This window comes from Ochlerotatus camptorhynchus, unplaced genomic scaffold (assembly GCF_037179485.1).
Source record: "Ochlerotatus camptorhynchus isolate MF236.1 unplaced genomic scaffold, CSIRO-AGI_Acam_v1.1 ptg000243l, whole genome shotgun sequence".
NCBI classification, from domain to species: domain Eukaryota; kingdom Metazoa; phylum Arthropoda; class Insecta; order Diptera; family Culicidae; genus Ochlerotatus; species Ochlerotatus camptorhynchus.
Window position 1 is genome coordinate 853,943 of NW_027040733.1, and position 17,142 is coordinate 871,084.

General features: G+C 39.2%; 1 protein-coding gene across 1 annotated transcript in view; it reads right to left on the reverse strand.

Moving 5' to 3' along the window:
* Nucleotides 1–17,142, reverse strand: part of exp (expansion) — a 279,003-nt gene that overhangs the window by 173,504 nt on the left and 88,357 nt on the right. The window contains exon 3 of the mRNA XM_065226010.1: nt 12,193–12,343. Coding sequence (XP_065082082.1) covers nt 12,193–12,343 — 151 coding nt within the window. The remainder of the gene's footprint in view (nt 1–12,192; nt 12,344–17,142) is intronic.

Here is a 17,142-nt window from a genome sequence, read left to right on the forward strand (position 1 = left end):
GAAACTTACTGGGAACTCCACACGGGACGGAAGATTTCTCTTGGTGAAGGTCTTCCGTGGGTAGTCGAAACTTCATTTGGTTGGGCGGTCACTGGTCCCGCATCTCGCTCGGCTACCTGTATTCCACATTTCTGCTATCTATCTACCGCTGACGATCGTCTGGAAACTGCTCTACAAAGGTTTTGGGACATGGAGACGATTCCATCCGAGCCAGTTCAATCTGTAGAAGAAGGTCGATGTGAGGAGCTGTATTCGACAACTACTACACGCGATTCCAAAGGAAGATGTATCGTGCGTCTCCCAAGGGTTGAAGACCCTGAAAAGGTTCTCGGCGAATCCAGATCAATTGCAGATAGACGATTTCTGAGCCTGGAACGTCGACTTGAACGAGATCCCGCAACCAAGTACTCGTATCATCGGTTCATGGAGGAGTATTTACAACTTGGCCACATGAAGGAAGTGCCAGAGCCGGTTAATGACCAAGATCCACACTGCTACATTCCGCATCACGTCGTCTTTAAAGAGTCTAGCACGACCACAAAGGTCAGGGTAGTCTTCGACGCATCATGTAAGACTTCATCAGGCCACTCCTTAAACGATACCCTGCTTGTTGGACCGGTGGTTCAGCAAGACCTCTACACGATCTACATGAGGTTCCGAACGCGACTCATCGCATTTGTAGCAGATGTCGAAAAGATGTACAGGCAAGTGTTGCATCATCCCGACGACCTTCCATTCCTACGTATACGGTATCGCAGACTTCCATCCGACCCCATCACTACATTCGAATTACAGACCGTCACATACGGTACGGCTAGCCCTCCGTACATGGCAACGAAAACACTCCAGCAGATTGCCAAGGATCATGGAGAATTGTATCCTGCTGCAGTTGATTCTGTTGTAGAAGATTTTTACGTCGACGATTTGTTATCTGGGGCTCCGGACGTAGCATCTGCCATAACCCTCCGTCGACAAGTAAGCGCCATGCTCGGTTCCGCTGGGTTCACATTAAAGAAATGGGCTTCAAACTCCCGTGAAGTACTACAGGACGTTCCGCCAGAAGATTTGGCCATTCATTCTCTCCATGATCTCCAAGATGAACAGACAATCTCCATGCTTGGCATATTATGGGATCCGAAGGCAGACAATCTCCGTTTCAAAGTGGAAATACCCCTTCCTGCTGCTACCCTCACTAAACGCAAAGTGTTGTCATACATCGCCCAGATATTCGACCCACTAGGATTGTTGGGTCCAGTAATAACAAAGGCGAAGCTATTCATGCAGCGTCTATGGTCGTTAAAACGAGACGAAGTTTCTTGTGAGTGGGACTCCCCGCTGCCAGAAAAGCAACAATATGAATGGAAGCAGTTTCACACCACACTCCATATTCTCGGTGAAGTCCGTGTTCCTCGTCTAGTGCTTTCTTCCGGAGGTGGTACTGTTCAGCTGCATTTCTTTGCCGATGCATCCACTGTCGCGTATGGTGCATGCTGTTACGTACGTTCGGTAGTGTCATCCACGTACCTATACCAAAACTTGTGCAACAAATTCCTATCCTCCAGAGTATTTTCTAGGTCATCCATGAACAATTCACATAAAAATGAAGAAAGCGGATTGCCCATAGGAGCACCTTTAGTTTGTTTATAGAAATTTCCTCTGAGAATGAAATAATTTTCCTCCATACAAAGACGAGTAAGTTAGAATGTTGTATATGCTGTGAATAGCATAGTAGAATGAATGGAAGTCGCTATTAGTCTTGCGTTAAACACACTTAAATATAACTCTAAGAAACGTGTTTTTCTTGAAACCAAATGTTTTACCTTGCGAGAAAGGTATCTCAGAGACTATCCGATTAATTTGACCGATTTTTATGTCTGCGATGTAAAAATGAACTATAGTAAAATCTTAGTTAAAAAAAAAAACAAACACCACCTTTTTGGTAGATTTGCAAATTTTGAAAAAATCCCACATTTAATTTTAAATATTTTAATGAAGAACGCAAAAAACTAATTATTTCTTTTCTCCAATGTTTCAGTGCTGACAACGCTATCCCACAAGCGAAAAAGACATCGCCTGCACCTACCTGGTTGCAGGGCTGTCAACAGCGGAAAAAATTAATATTTTGGGCTGACAATTTTCTAAAATAAAGCTGAAATGTGAGTTAATAACATACTTTTTTTTTCCCATTCATTGGTTTTCCGTCGATCTTGTTTTCCGTGCTGAGCACTAATGCTACCGACGCCAGGGAGGCAGCTCCCACACCTGGACCCTACCTATCGACTCATCAACTCATGAACCGGGGACCAACGGCTTTACTTAAATTCCGAAGGAAGGCGTGATCAGAGATGCTATGCCTTAGAACATCCCGGCGACGCCGACTGGGATTGAACCCAGGCTTGCTGGGGTGAGAGGTAATCACGCTTACCACTATACCACCGGCGCCGCTTATTAATTACATACTGAATTCCCGAAGTTTTTGCATTTATTCTAATGTTCTAAAAAAAAATAACAAAAAATACCTTTTTTAGAGATCTCAACTCGTGTGAAGATACTTTCAGCCGGGGGCGTTCCGAATTAGAACCGATTGAGCAATACTCTAATAAGGCTGCTATTCCGTCAGGTTCTGTTTTTTTATGCATCCATGTTTTTTGTGCTTTGAGAACTTCGTATTAAGAAAGTTTATCGATTGATAGGAGTAATGTATGTAATTTCGGTCCATACATAAATTAAAAAATCAACTAAATATTCATAAGTACCGTCCCAATGACGCGTTGATCTAGATAAAATTGATAAATAGCAGACTTTTAGCGATGGGCCTAATCTTAGATCCATATGCCAACATTGGACCCATTACCCCTATGTGATTAGATATTTTAAGAATGAATGCAAAAAAGTTGCGGTCGCGGTCTGCTTTGGAAGATGTAGTCGGTTGAAAAGTGATTTTTCACGTGGTATTTCCCCAAAAGTTTCGTTTTCCCCCCATTATCCGTGTTGGGCCAAACGTTATCAAATGGCGTACTAAAAAATCTAAATTTTTGTAGCAGATCCAGAATTTAAAATTATATATATTGACCCTAAAATTACGTGAGCTAACGATTGGCGGGTTTTTACGTGGTTTTTGAACGGTAAAATCCCACGTTGAAACCGATTCCAGTATATACACTTTTTAACATAAATTTACAAAGAGCTTGCAAATTTCAGAAGATTGTTTTCCATGTCCGTCTACATGCATTCGTATAAGCAAATTGCAACACTTCATTTTCGCGTTCACGTTATTGATGAAGTTCTTAAGACATGATTTGACTTCTTTTTCGGCTTTACGATTTCTCCATGAGCAGTTAATGGCTGTGTTGAGTTAGTTGAGATGATGCGATGATAGAGTATGAGACGCAATTTGGCAACACCTCTCCATTCCAATTTCAATATGCTTATACTCAGCACTTAAAACTCCATTTCATATTTTCTTTGACTTTCCAAATAACTGTGAAACTGTGGACGTGATCAGATAATCAAGATTGCAGTTGATAAAAATTGTGGAAAGCTATACTGCCCGTAAAAGAATACCAGTCCTGTTTGGATTTATGTTAGAAATAAGTTATGCATTAGAATTCATTGTCTTGTTCCAGAAATACCGTGAAAAACACCAAAACTAGGTTGTCTTATCCACAAGAGCCTATACAGACATTTTCAACAGTGTTTTTCTCGGCATGTTTTTTTTCAAGAGGGGGTGGATATGCTTGTTTTAAATTATATGTTGCCAAAATGGGACTCTTACTGTAGCTATGCAAATTCGAGCTAGTGTTTCGATTTTTTATAATTTATGTACTTTTTTGTCCTTAAAAATGTTCAGTTATGGATTGAAGCACACTGGCATAAAAAAATGAAGCATCAGGACTTCAAAATAACTCGGCCATGTTTGAAGAATTGAACAATTTGAAATTTATGCATGCTCCGAATTTTTGAAAAAGCCTAGGACCATACTCTAATAATATCTAAACAAAATTTGTAATCTTACAATCTTAACCTACTTGCCACGGATTAGTTGGCAAAATATTTAATATAAATTAAATTCGCATATTGAACAAGTTAAATTCCCATAAATTCCACTCATTAGACCGAAGTATTTATTACCGCGACTAATTACCGTCCATCATCGCCCATTCAGATTGCTACCGGTCGTCCTTACCTCAAAGCACTTTTACTGCCTCCACACAACTGAAAGAGTTCCATTCAGTACACCGCTACCCTGTACGAACTTACTGAACTGAACAGCAGTGTTGCGTACATTTTTATCTCTCACAGCCAACTGGCTCGTGGATAGGGGAGAACAGTCCATATTGTACCCCTGGGGTAAAATGCCTACTTGCAGAAAAAAAAACATTTCCTCAGAAGCTTTTCCCGGCTAACGGATTGTGATTATTTTCATCTCGACATTTCACAAACAATTCCTGGTCAAGAAATCATGCATTAGCTTATTGATTCTTCTGAAAATTGTTTTTTGTGCAAAAAATGACAAAGTTTTTGAAATCATCAACCACACATTTAACTTCTAACATATTTTTTTATGGCTTACATTTTAACATTCTACTCAGACCTTTTTTTGGAAATCATAATGGAATAATCATTTGAAATACCTCATGGCTATGTATCCTCTGCATGTAGGTTATGGTTTACCTCTTTCAAGCGTTGCATTTTACCCTAATGTTGTCCTGCGTCTTGCCCTGATTGTGTAGTGCATATTTTACCATGAATCAGACGTTTTACCCCGATATCGTTTTGAAACATAATTTAAAAATATAAAAAAAAAAAAACATGAAAATCATTATCATAATCACTCGATTTTCGTAGAAAACATTGCAATGAAGCACACTCAATTACTTTTTTCCATAATTTTAGCTTACATACACAAAAAATTCACGGTCCTGAGCAGCACATTTAAATAAGTCGTACAGAAGTTTCTACAACCGATTTGCGATAAACGTGCTGCTGGGGGTGCGTTTTGCACCACCCTCTACGTATATAGGAACATTGCGCGTAGAGACAGATTAATGGACTTGCGAAACCACACCATCTCTAGCCTATAGCAGCAGCAGCAGCAGCAGCAGCCAGAGACCAACTACTGACTACGGGTGTTGTGGGGTGAGAAATTCTCACCCTGCTTGGTTGCACCCCTGTCTGGATGGTAGTGCGTGCCAATTCAACGGCGGTCGGTGGTCAGAGTATCGAGTTGCGAAAAGCCAACGGCGCGGCGGTCGGTGGTGTGGTTTGAAATGTGTGCAATCAGTTTTGAATGAGTTATTTGTCAGAACATGGCGGTTGGGAAATGCTGTAGAACGATACGCGAGGGGGTCGATTGGGTATTAAATCAAAACCAGTGCGTATTTCATATCGTTCTGCGTTCAGGAAATTTCACATTTCTGATTTATGAAATGAGTTATTGGAAAGGTCTGACAAGTTGATGAGGTATTGAGCTGTTTTTATTAATTCACAAATATGGGTAAGTTCATCGTTGGTGACACACTCGCCCAAAATCCGTCCAAGTGCAGATAAGATCAACAAGATAAATCTCAAACGGAAGCACTCATTTACAACGCACGTTCAAAAGCTACTAAAAGATCGATGCCTAGATCCAAGAGCGCAACAAATTGAAGATTCACTTGAGCGATGCTATTGACATTTAGCGTGTTGAAAACAACAATGTTGTGCCCATCAGCGACTCAACGACGATCGAACGGCAGCAACAGCTGCTGCTGCTGCTGCTGTAGATGTCCCTGAAAGCGCAGAATTCCCCGAGATGTACAAGCTTTGTTTATGTGTGTGTGTGTGTACATTGTACATTAATAGTGGCAGCACCGGTTTCACTTTCATGCATCGTCGGCTCACCACCGCCCCGCTTCATGTCGGGCCTTCAGCAGATACCCACAGATTTCGCTTTCAATAATGCCGTAATTGCGCCCAGTCTTCGTTCCAGCATTCGTTTTCAACGTTTTCATTTTCTTCAATTCCTCGGCGCGAGCCCACTACTCTGGCACTGTGGATGAAGATGATATTTAAATCATCGTCGTCGTCTTTCTTGGGTTTCAACGTCTCGCCCAGCGGGATCCATGCCGAGTTGCTCTTCATGATCTAGCGAGGAGCTAGGTGAGGCGACAACATAACTATTAGGTTCAGAATTTTCCCTTTGGGCGAAAAGTAGCGCCGAGATCTATCCGGTGGCGATGTATCCTCATCTGGGATTTGTTCGAAAAAGTCGATTCTCTGATTCGTAAAACCTGTTTGTTCATCTTTCCTCGCAACCTAGTGAGTGAGTGCAAGTAGGTATGCATTGCCCCACTGACATTTACCTCAGACTTCGGTCGACAGTGTGACGTGCTTGATGACTGTGACTTATGAGCATCCTCACCTCCCTCGTACTCCACCATCGTCTCATATATCCACTGCACAGTTGCCAGTTAGAACCGAGCACCGTTAAAGCTCCGGTGTGTAGTAACAATGATAGAGAAGGGAGGGAGATGACATTTGCAAAAACCCTACTCCGGATAGAGCTTGAAATGGAAACATTTGTAGATGACTTTTAAGAATCTAAGAAGGTTACCTCACAGAACTTCTCAACCGAGAATTGCAGCTCAGCCTCAGCAACAGAACGAAACAAAATAGGGTTCGTCGCTTTTGGGGTGAAGTCTTTTGTTCCCCTGCCCATCGAGTGGAGGTCTCAAGTAGGTGGTATCGGCGAGAGGAGAATTTGCATAATCTTGAAGGTTAACCGTGTCACTGACTGGTGCTGGTGCCTGGAGTGGCATTTTGAAAAATGGGTTGGTTCGGATGCCGAATTGTTACGAAACAGCGGACACAGTGACAAACGATGGAGCGGCGGCGAAGTCTTTATTGTGCCGTTGAAGGTGGTAGGGATACCGGAACTTCGGAAAGAAAGTCGCCACACCATCATCGCGCTTTTGCCGATGTCGTCGACACGGAATCTCATAAATCATTCCATGGGCGATTTTCTCCTTCGCTGGGTTTTATGTTGTGGTTGTCGTTGTTATTATTATTATTATTGTATATTGTTATTAAATATTGATTTGGTAACTCAGGTGAGGCTTGATACTACGATCGGTGGCGGGTGGTTGGCGTCACTGCAAATACCGCTACTTTCCATTAAGTGACTCAAGAAGATTAATGAACGTTGCGTTGTGGGGGTATTAGTTGTAACGGACGATTGGATGTGATGGGTTTTGACGGAAGTCTTAGGGGGACTTTGTGGTTTTTGTTGTTAAGTAATCTTTTACATAATTCAAAAAATTCATTCCATTTTACAAAAGTTCAAGTGATTTGTGAGTAATTTTTAAAGAGTACTCTTGAGCATCTAGTAAGTGCGTCACTCAAAATTGATGAAAAATTACCCGCCCCTCCCCCTTTCATAACGTTTTTCCTTACTGAAATACTTTGCCTGTCACAGATTTCTGAAACCCCCTCAGGCCCATCTTTTTTCTTATACTAATAATTTAAATTTACGGTTTCAGAGCTTACTTCAAGGGGTTTACAAAAGTATTTAGACTATTCTGTTAGATCCAATTGATAGTTCAGGGGTTATTTTTGGATTGGAAATCATTCTGTTCGCAAAGAAATCGAGGAACCGATTCGTTTATTTGTAATACGTGTGTTACACGCTAATAGCAATCATTATAGAACTCCATTTTAACATGTGCAGAATCTCTTGAAACAGCTTATGTATACATTAATCTGCATTGTCTAAATTGTATATAATTCCAGCAATATGATTCCTAAAAACGGAATATGGGAGATTTTTCAGAACTACCCGTCAAATGCTGTATTGAGGATTTTATATCGATTTTAAAAGGCTCTAGGTTTTTGGCATATTAATTTTTGACATCGGGCCGTTTGTTTAGGTTTGGGACGGTTGACCACAAACCACGGTTGCAAATCAACATTTAGGGGAAATGGCTATAATGTTGGCTTATGAATCTGTGATTGGGCCCATTGCTAAAAATCTGTTATTTATCAATTTTATCTAGGTGAACGCTTCATTGGGACGGTGCTATCGGCTATTTTTGGTCACTATTGAAAATTTAGTCGATTGCTGAATTTTTGCATGGGCCCAAATTAGGAGCATTTAGGCCGACATTACATCCATTTCCCCTCTATAATTTTTTGAAATGCTGTCAACTATTATTTAAGAAATATTGGAGTTTCTAGGATACTAATGAGAGCTTCCAGACGTAGTTATAATTTAAAGATTTTTAATACATAGAGATTTGTTCAGATTGTTTGAGCTTGGTGAAATTGTTGATGTCCTCAGGACTTGGTGCTCGAAATTTTGTTCTCCTGGAATAGAAGACTTTTAATATTTCCCCTGTAGATGGAAGATCCAGATTGAGCAGTGTGGTATGCAAACAAATGTTTATATATTTGACTTCTCGACAATCATCGTGGACATTTAAGAGGGGCGAGGAGAGTGTTGGCACATGTTAACGGTTCATTTTGTTTTAAATAATTTGCTTGGATGATTTACCATTAGGCTGAACGCAAATTTTTTAATCTTAACTCCACAGTGCTCAAAGGGTTTCATACCGGGCCTTGCAAATTTGATCTCATTTGAACATTAGTAACAAACTGACTTGGCACAAACCATTTGAAGTTTATATGGAAATCACTATGAGAAAACCATATTTATATGGAGTAAAGATCTACAAAAGGTCTCAATGGCTTCAGCAGCGCCGGTTGTGTAGTGGTAAACGTGATTGCCTCTGACCCCCAAAGGGCCTGGGGCATAATTTTATTGCCATCGGTCCCCTGTCCATGAGTTGATGGGTCGATAGGTTCAGGTGTGACGTCAGTAGCATTAGTACTCAGTACGGAAAACAAATCAAGGATTAACAAAACGTCTCAATTGCGTAGGTATTATATTAACTCTCAAACTCCCAACGTCTGATACTGAAAAATGTTAAACTATAATCTATCTATCTAGCTCCTCAAGTTTTATGAGCTTTGAGGAATTTAGAAAAAAATCTTTTTATTCTGAAAATATTTTGAATTTAAACTGGGGTAGTTTTTCTCCTCTGTTCGGGACCTTACACCACTGCAACCACTGCGAATTACAAGAAAAGCCTCTAAGAAATATGGGTTCCAAGAAGTTTTGAGGAGATATCCAATGATATTCTGAAACCATTGCATGGGAACTCTGTAGATGATTGCAAAAGAAAATCAAACAAAAAGCATTAGCTCAGAGAAATTGAAGGAAAACTTGCAGAAGAGTTCCCAAGTAACAATTTTGGTTTTATTAGGGTTCTGTAGACCATGATTTAGATTTGTAGCATGCTTAAAACCCACTATAAAACTTGCAATGTTACTTGGGTTCCAAGATAATTTGAGCTTTATCCCATGAAAAATATGATTTTTTTAAAGGATTAGTGTCGAAATTTATGTGAAGTCAAGGGAGAACTTTAATAAATTAAAAGATAATTATTAAGTAAATTTTAAAGTGTTCTGATTTAACTTCCTGGGATGTTCTTCAAATATGTCTATGAGTATTATGTAGAATTTTTCAAAAGATTACTATAGAGAGTCTCAACAATCTTAAGAAATTCTAGAGATAATTCCATAATATCTTGCGAAGACTTTCCTCAGAATTATCGATGTAATTCAATTATAGATTAATTTTGAAAATTACGATTAGGTACATATTCTAACTTCAGAATTTTGAAGATATGTTAAGATTCTGAGGCTTTGGAAATTTATATTCAAGTTATCAGATTATAAAACTATCAAGATTCTGAAACAATAGTACATGTTGAACATTGTGCGATTTAAAAATTGCGAGGAATTTTGATATGCCAGACATGTGACAGAGAAAATCATTCATCTGAACTGGTTCAAGTTTGGAATCTGGATCATTAAAATTCACCAAGATTATAAAACTTTCTAACAGAAACATAGACCCTCCAGCACCCATAATTAAACCATAAAAGTAAACTTAGTTATATTTATACCTTGCTATTTTGGTGGTCTTTCTACTCCTACATGCGGTTTTGAAGAAGAAAAAAAAAAAAAAAGATTGAAAACAATTCTTTTTGTCTTTGCTTGGTACCGACTCATGGTGCCCACTCAGTTACAATCCTGTCCACACCAAAGCAAATGAAGATAGATACCTATGACATTCATTTGCACCCGCTTTATCAAAGTCGAAGAAAGCATTGGATTTTTACAGCCAAAGCAAAACAGGTGTCATCTCTAGGTGACAACGGACGCTAGAAGGTTAAAATTGTTGGACTTCGACGAAATTTTGAGGTTGAGAATATTGACAGAAAATTCAGTTGCTTCAAATTTCAAAGATAATTTTAAGATTCTGGCAGTTTGTAATATGCTTGTGATCTAGAAGTTAGATACACTTTCGAAACTCAGGAGGATCAAAAATGTTTCCATATTCCAGACTTCGAAAAAATGTAGAACACCACTTTTGAAGACATATTGAAGAAACTTGATATGCTGAACCTAGATTTGCTTTCAAAATACTGGAGCTTGGAATTAATGTTTCCACACAGATTTCTCCTTTTCACTTGTGCATTAACATTGGTTTGCTTTATTTCAATTGCTTTGCATTTTTTCCAATATTAATTTGGATAAATATGGTAAGGGTCAGATTTTAACAACATAAGTTTTTTTTACTAAAAAACTTTCAACAAATTTTAATAATTGAGCCAAAATATATAGCAATGAATTTTTGAACCTGAAAACTCGTCGGTGATTTTTGATTTGATATCGCAAGAAAAAACTCGTAGGTGAATACAGAAATCTCTCGATTTATGCTGTGGGTGGTATCGTCCACCAACCGCTATTTCTCTGCTGTCCTTAAACCAATTGATTTCTGTAGATAACTAGATTATGGTTGACTCTAATCACATACAAAAATCTGCGTAATTGGTTAAAGGACAACCGAGAAACAGCGTTGGGAGAGAAGGGCCACCTCCGCATACATTAAGGGATTACTGTAATCTCAAGCATAAGATTTGAGATTTTCCGAACACGGGTTTAACAGAACAACAGAACCATGTGCGCAAAATTAGAACCGATTTCACTTTCAAGCGATTCATAGTGCTCATCATCATCATCATCTCATCACTGACGGAGTAATTTTGCGACCAGCTGATTTCTGGAACGACGCCGTTGACTAGCGGAGTACCGGAGCAATTCTAAAAGCAAAACCACTTACCGCAGAGCACTTGAAAGGCACTTAACGGCTTGCGGTTCACTTTAAGCCCCGCGCACCGTCGACGTCGTCGTCAGGAGGGATAATAATGCGAGCCCTTTACCGTTCACTCCAATCATCATCTTCATACATGTCGGATTGACGATAAATATCTACTTACGGATGAGTACCTACTGTGAGTTAAAAAAAAAACTACTGCACATTCATCGCGAACGAAGGATGAGACACAGTATATGAAATCTATCATAAAAAGCAGTTTATATTTCATTTCATTTTCATTAGCCGACGAACGGTTCAGCAACGTAGCTCTCAGGTACTGGCACTGGGTCGATGAAGATGATGAGCACTGCATCCTCTACTGATCGCGTGGTGCAACCCTTTTCTACGGGCCTACTAACAAACAGACTGACTGATTGTCCGACCACACCATCAACGACGATGGTGCGGCGTCGTTGTGGAATGGAAGGGAGTTCCTTAACGGTGCTTAGTGTAATCCAAAACCAGTTAGATGACTGGGTGAGAAAGGGAGCTTCAACGGAGCGCAGCGGGGAATCACATCTCCCAGCTAAGCTCGAACGAAACACAAATGAAATCGAAAACGAAATCTTCGCTGGTTTTTAAAGATGAGTCTTGATGACCGGGTGAAGTAGAAGTGGTGAAGATTTATCGATCAACGGATTTAGGTGTGAGATTTGCATCTCACACAGCGTTTACCGAGTTTTGTTTTGAAATCGGTTCTAGTGAAAAGCAATTAGCAATAGGCACTTGGCCACATTCCGTTACACACGTTTTCCGTAATTCCCATGCTTGCGGAAGTGCATCAGTTTCACATTTCTCCGACGAGACAAACAAGCGTATCATTTAATTTGCACTGCTCTCACCGTTAGTGAGTTTCGCACTCAATTATCACCATTTAGCTCCGGTTCACCTCAGAGTGACAACTTTGACGCGACGAGACATCAACTTACCTTATAGAGTTTCTCCTTCTGGTACCAAATGTCTTCCTCTTCCTCCTGGGCGATGAACGTCGAGTCCAGATTGAGATCGTCCCGCGAACGGGACAGAATTTTACGCCGTGACACCATCTCACGCGGTAGGGTGGCCTCGAGGGAGCCCAAGCTGAAACGACAAACAAGCGGAAAATTTAATATCAATAACCGGATTAGTCGAATGCGTGTAATATGCGATCAACTCTATTGCATGGCGGCTGAGCCCAACCCAAGAACTCCGATGCCGCTGTTCGAATTAAATTCTATCCAATTAATGACTCATGAGTCCGCAAAATCTGTGAACCACGTGGGAACTTTGTACGCTTAGGACCACCCCCCATGGGTAGGCTGGCGCAATCGGCATATAGAGGCCGAAGCAGCGGCGTCCATTGTTACTCCAATTGAATTCAGAGCATGAGTAGCAATGAAGAAAAAAAAATTATTAATCTCTCGTTTTAAATTCATTTCGCGCGTTCACTCCGAGTCCGCGTTTACCTGTGTATTTCGCAAAAGCCCTCCTTTTGAAAAACAAACCGGTGGCGATGGATCACAAGGTATGACCATATCGTCGCCGTTGCCACCGACGTGAAGAAATAGACCACGGCACTGGGAGGGCTTATGTTGCTGGTGGATTGAAATATGAAACTCTTTAGCCGAGCAAATACCGAGAGCAGAGTTCAAAAAGAGTGCGACAACCGTCTTTCTAAGTGATTATGTAACCTTTCGGTTGGTAGCATAATAGCGCAATACTCGGAAAATGAGGGAGTTGAGCATTGAGAGTATGATGAACGGCGAGATGTCATCGTGTATGCGTCTGCTGGAATAACAAGTTTGAGGACGGAGTAGCCAATTGCCCACGCGCCAAATTTGGTGTCGGCAGTCGGACGAAAGGTCGTTTATGACTAATTTGAGGAGCTGTGACAGCTGGAATTTACGAGTAGAAGGTAACTATGTTTGGGGGTGAATTTCCGGAATAGCAGTTATCTTCAAGGCGATGGAATTGTCTCGTAGTTGATTATTTGAAGCTAGGATTGTTGCACAACCTCCTTTGATATTTTAATCCTAGCCGACCTCCGCTCCTCTATGCATTGCGACACTATGACGGTTTCCGTGAGGCCACTTCTTACCATCTCACCTTTAGTATATATATTTATTTGTTTGTGATTTTCTTGTTTTATTTATAGCTTACTTAACGCAGCTGCCTATGGTTGCCTTCCAGCAGGTATAATAAAAGGTCAGGATAGTTGAATTTTGGATGGCTACACCGTTAAAGGCAAAACACGCCTTAAAAACGTTATAATTACTTAGAAAGCCGTTTGATGTTGAAAAAAGCCAAAATTTCGATGAAAACATCAAAGTGACACTAACACATAGGAAATCGAATTGAAAACTCAAAAATGATCATAATTACCATAATCGTTTTATGAATGCCGAAACGGACTTAACACAAAAAGTGGTCTTGATAGTCACTTTGCGACTTCAAAATCATAAATATCTATCAGAGAACACACAATGATAAAAACTGTGCTGCATGTTTGCTCCCCCTTTGGTTTGTTTTTTTCCGTCGATCTTGTTTTCCGTGCTGAGCACCAATGCTACCGACGTGCCAGGAATGCAGCTTCCACACCTAGACCCTACCTATCGACCCATCAACTCATGAACCGGGGACCAACGGCTTTACTTCCCATCCGAAGGCAGGCGTGATCAGAGATGTTATGCCTCAGAACATCCCGGCGGCGAGGACTGGGATTGAACCCAGGCCTGCTGGGGTAAGAGGTAATCACGCTTACCACTACACCACCGGCGCCGTTAATACTGCATGTTTGTTGTAGTGAAACAAATTTCATGCATGAAGTCGCAATAATATCCGAAATAGAATCAATTTTCATGTATATTTTTTTTACTAAAAAGATTCAACTTATTGAAAATTCTTAAACCATTATTCGGGCAATATAGCATTACAAAAACAAGGAAAAAAATGGCATAAGAACATTAAAATGCCAAAATGGATATAAACCAACACAATGGCTCTGAAAATGAAAAAAGTCTCTTACACTCCGAAATGGTTTGAAAAATCAAAATAGCTTTAAAAATATTAAAATAGTCATACAAATGACAAAAAGATTTGATAAAGAAATACTGTGTATCCTTTGAATCATAATAATGTTTATAAACAACTAACATTCACTGATATAGTATTCAAAACGTAAACATTACATCAAAATGAACCATATACCGTGTTAAATTTCGGAAAAATCCAAATTAACTGGAAAATTTTGAAAACACCCAAACGAAATTACTCGAAGAACGCAAAAATCCTAAAAACATTTCAAAAAAATTCCTTTAAACGCCAACAAAGAGAGAACCGAAATATTTTAGTAATTTCATGATACCAATTAGGTGGATTCACAAATTACGTAGCGCAAAAATACAGATTTTGGACCCCCTCCCCCTATGTAATAATAAGTAACTGTTGACAAGACCCCCCTCTGTATAATAACGTTACGCTAACTCACTCGCCCCCCCCTTTCTTCAAGAAATAATCTCATTGAACAGTCTTAAAAGTTTTTGTTTTGTTTTAGACACAAGGGTCGCGTAGAATTATTTAACAACGAATTTTTGTTTTTAGTTTTCCATTATTTTTTCATTCTGGTCAATCTGTTATGCTACATTTCCTATCACCTCTTCTCCCTATGTAACGATAAGTAACGCAAGCTCAAACCCTCTCTCCCTCGTATGTTGATCAAATCTGTAGATACTGATAGAGGGAACATTTCAAGTTTTATTACAAGGATATTATAAAGAAACATTAAAAAAAAACCCTATATGCACCCTTTCTTTTGGCCGTTAAAATTTCGCCACAAAATCAAAAGCTTTTTCAAACTAATTGGCATTTTTCTGTTACTCAATTAATAGATTGATAGGTTTCCGAAATCAAATTTTCCGCATTTTGAATTTAAGTGTGCTCGTATTCTTTTTAAACATGTATGTAAGGTAGCCACCACCCCTTCGAAGATCTTGTCTTGTATGCAGCTCCACTTAATAGCAAGATCAATTTGAGCTACCGATCTGAATTCACAATATCGCTGTATGAAGGGCCAAAACGGAGGTGCGGACCCGTAAGCAGTGACACTTATACGAAATCCACGGGAATTTAAGAATCTCCTTCCAACGATACGATCCAACAAATCGAATAACGCAATTCGCAATACTTATAAAGTTTCTTACAGGATGGTTTGTAAAGAAGGGCGCGTCAATCTCACTGAAACTGTTGAAGTAGAATTCACACCACCACAATCGAATCGGTAGGATAAAGAAAATGATAGTGTTTATTCCCTCCTAGACTCCGGTTGTCATACCACTCCAATCGTCCAGTTCCAGGTCAAATAATACCCTGATGCTCCCTCCCAACCCAGTATTTATTTATGTATATAGTAAACATATGTAATGGAGAAATGAAATATATTAGAACATTAAAATACGTAATAATGAGAATACATTTAAATGGATAGAAAAACTGGTATTCTGCAATGAAAATAATAATTATTTTACATACAATATGATGCAGCTCTATGTCTCCTCAGCTCCCAATAAGGAAGATGTAACCCTGAAATTTCCAGGTTATATTATGCAAATAAATATTTTTAGCTAGAATGATACTTGATATTTTTGTGTTGTGTTATGTTGTGGGAGAGCTTGGGATTAAACCCATGATATTCTGCTCATTAAGCAAAACCGATCCCTGTAAGGTTATCGAGCATCTCAAAACCAAAACACTCCACGGCAAAACATGATTAAGTCCTCACCTGGTATGTAATGAACAACAGAAATACGCGATAATGCATATAATTTCAGCATATGATGCAATATCACAACTGTTGATAAAAGGAACGGATCCCATTTTATTTAAGACCTGGATGACCTGAAATGTGTGTTACCGGGTTAATACTTATTTAAATGTAATATAATATTGAAAATGCGTTATAATGCCATGTAACATGATCCAATAAACACAAGATTTTTACAAAACAGATAATGAACGATTCAGATTTCTTTTCAAGCTGGCACTAAGCTTCCCTGGAGCCGCTCATAATAGCTAAAATTAAGAAATAAGTATAATAAAATGTAATTTAAATAATATTAAATGATATAAAGTCAATAATGAAAGATATGTATTACTATAAACATTATTCATATACGATAATCAATAGCTAGCTTAGCTTAGATTGACTGCACATATCAATGGTTACTACTCCGTGATTGATCAGAATCAGTGGAATTGTACGATGAATCAACTGAATGGGGCTGGGAGTGACCGTCCATTCTCATTGTACAAGTTGTCCTTGCAATCAGGTGGTAGTAGGGAAGGAATATTAGAGTGACCTTGGTTGTTTGTGGGCCGTGTTTACCTCTGCACCCCAACAAAAGACACAGAAAAGGAGATTTTGTTAGTAAGTTGGGTTGCTCGTATTCTATTTAAACATGGTGATATAATATTTTTATAAATGAATATAGTGGACCCAAGTTGATCCAATAGTTTTCCAATCATAAAGTTATGTATAAGAGTTTTGAAAAGGGTAAATATTCATTAGCGACATACCAATAATTTTAATCAAAATAAGCAGATGCAGGAGGCCGTCGCCATTCCACACCACCACCGCCAATGAAAATACCGGCGGACAGGTTTATCCTTAAATTAAGGATTTTATTGTAGATTTGATACCGTAATTTCTTAATTTAGTATTAGAACGATATTGCAGGATCAATATTCGGATTTTTTTTACCGTACTCTAACGGAACTATCAACTCTATACTTTCATCTCTTCATCTATCGTATAAAAATTACCACTTTAGTCTGTTATTTGAAATTAGCATCTTCAACTATTCAGATAATGTTTTTGATATTATTTCTCTTCTGTCTTGCTAATC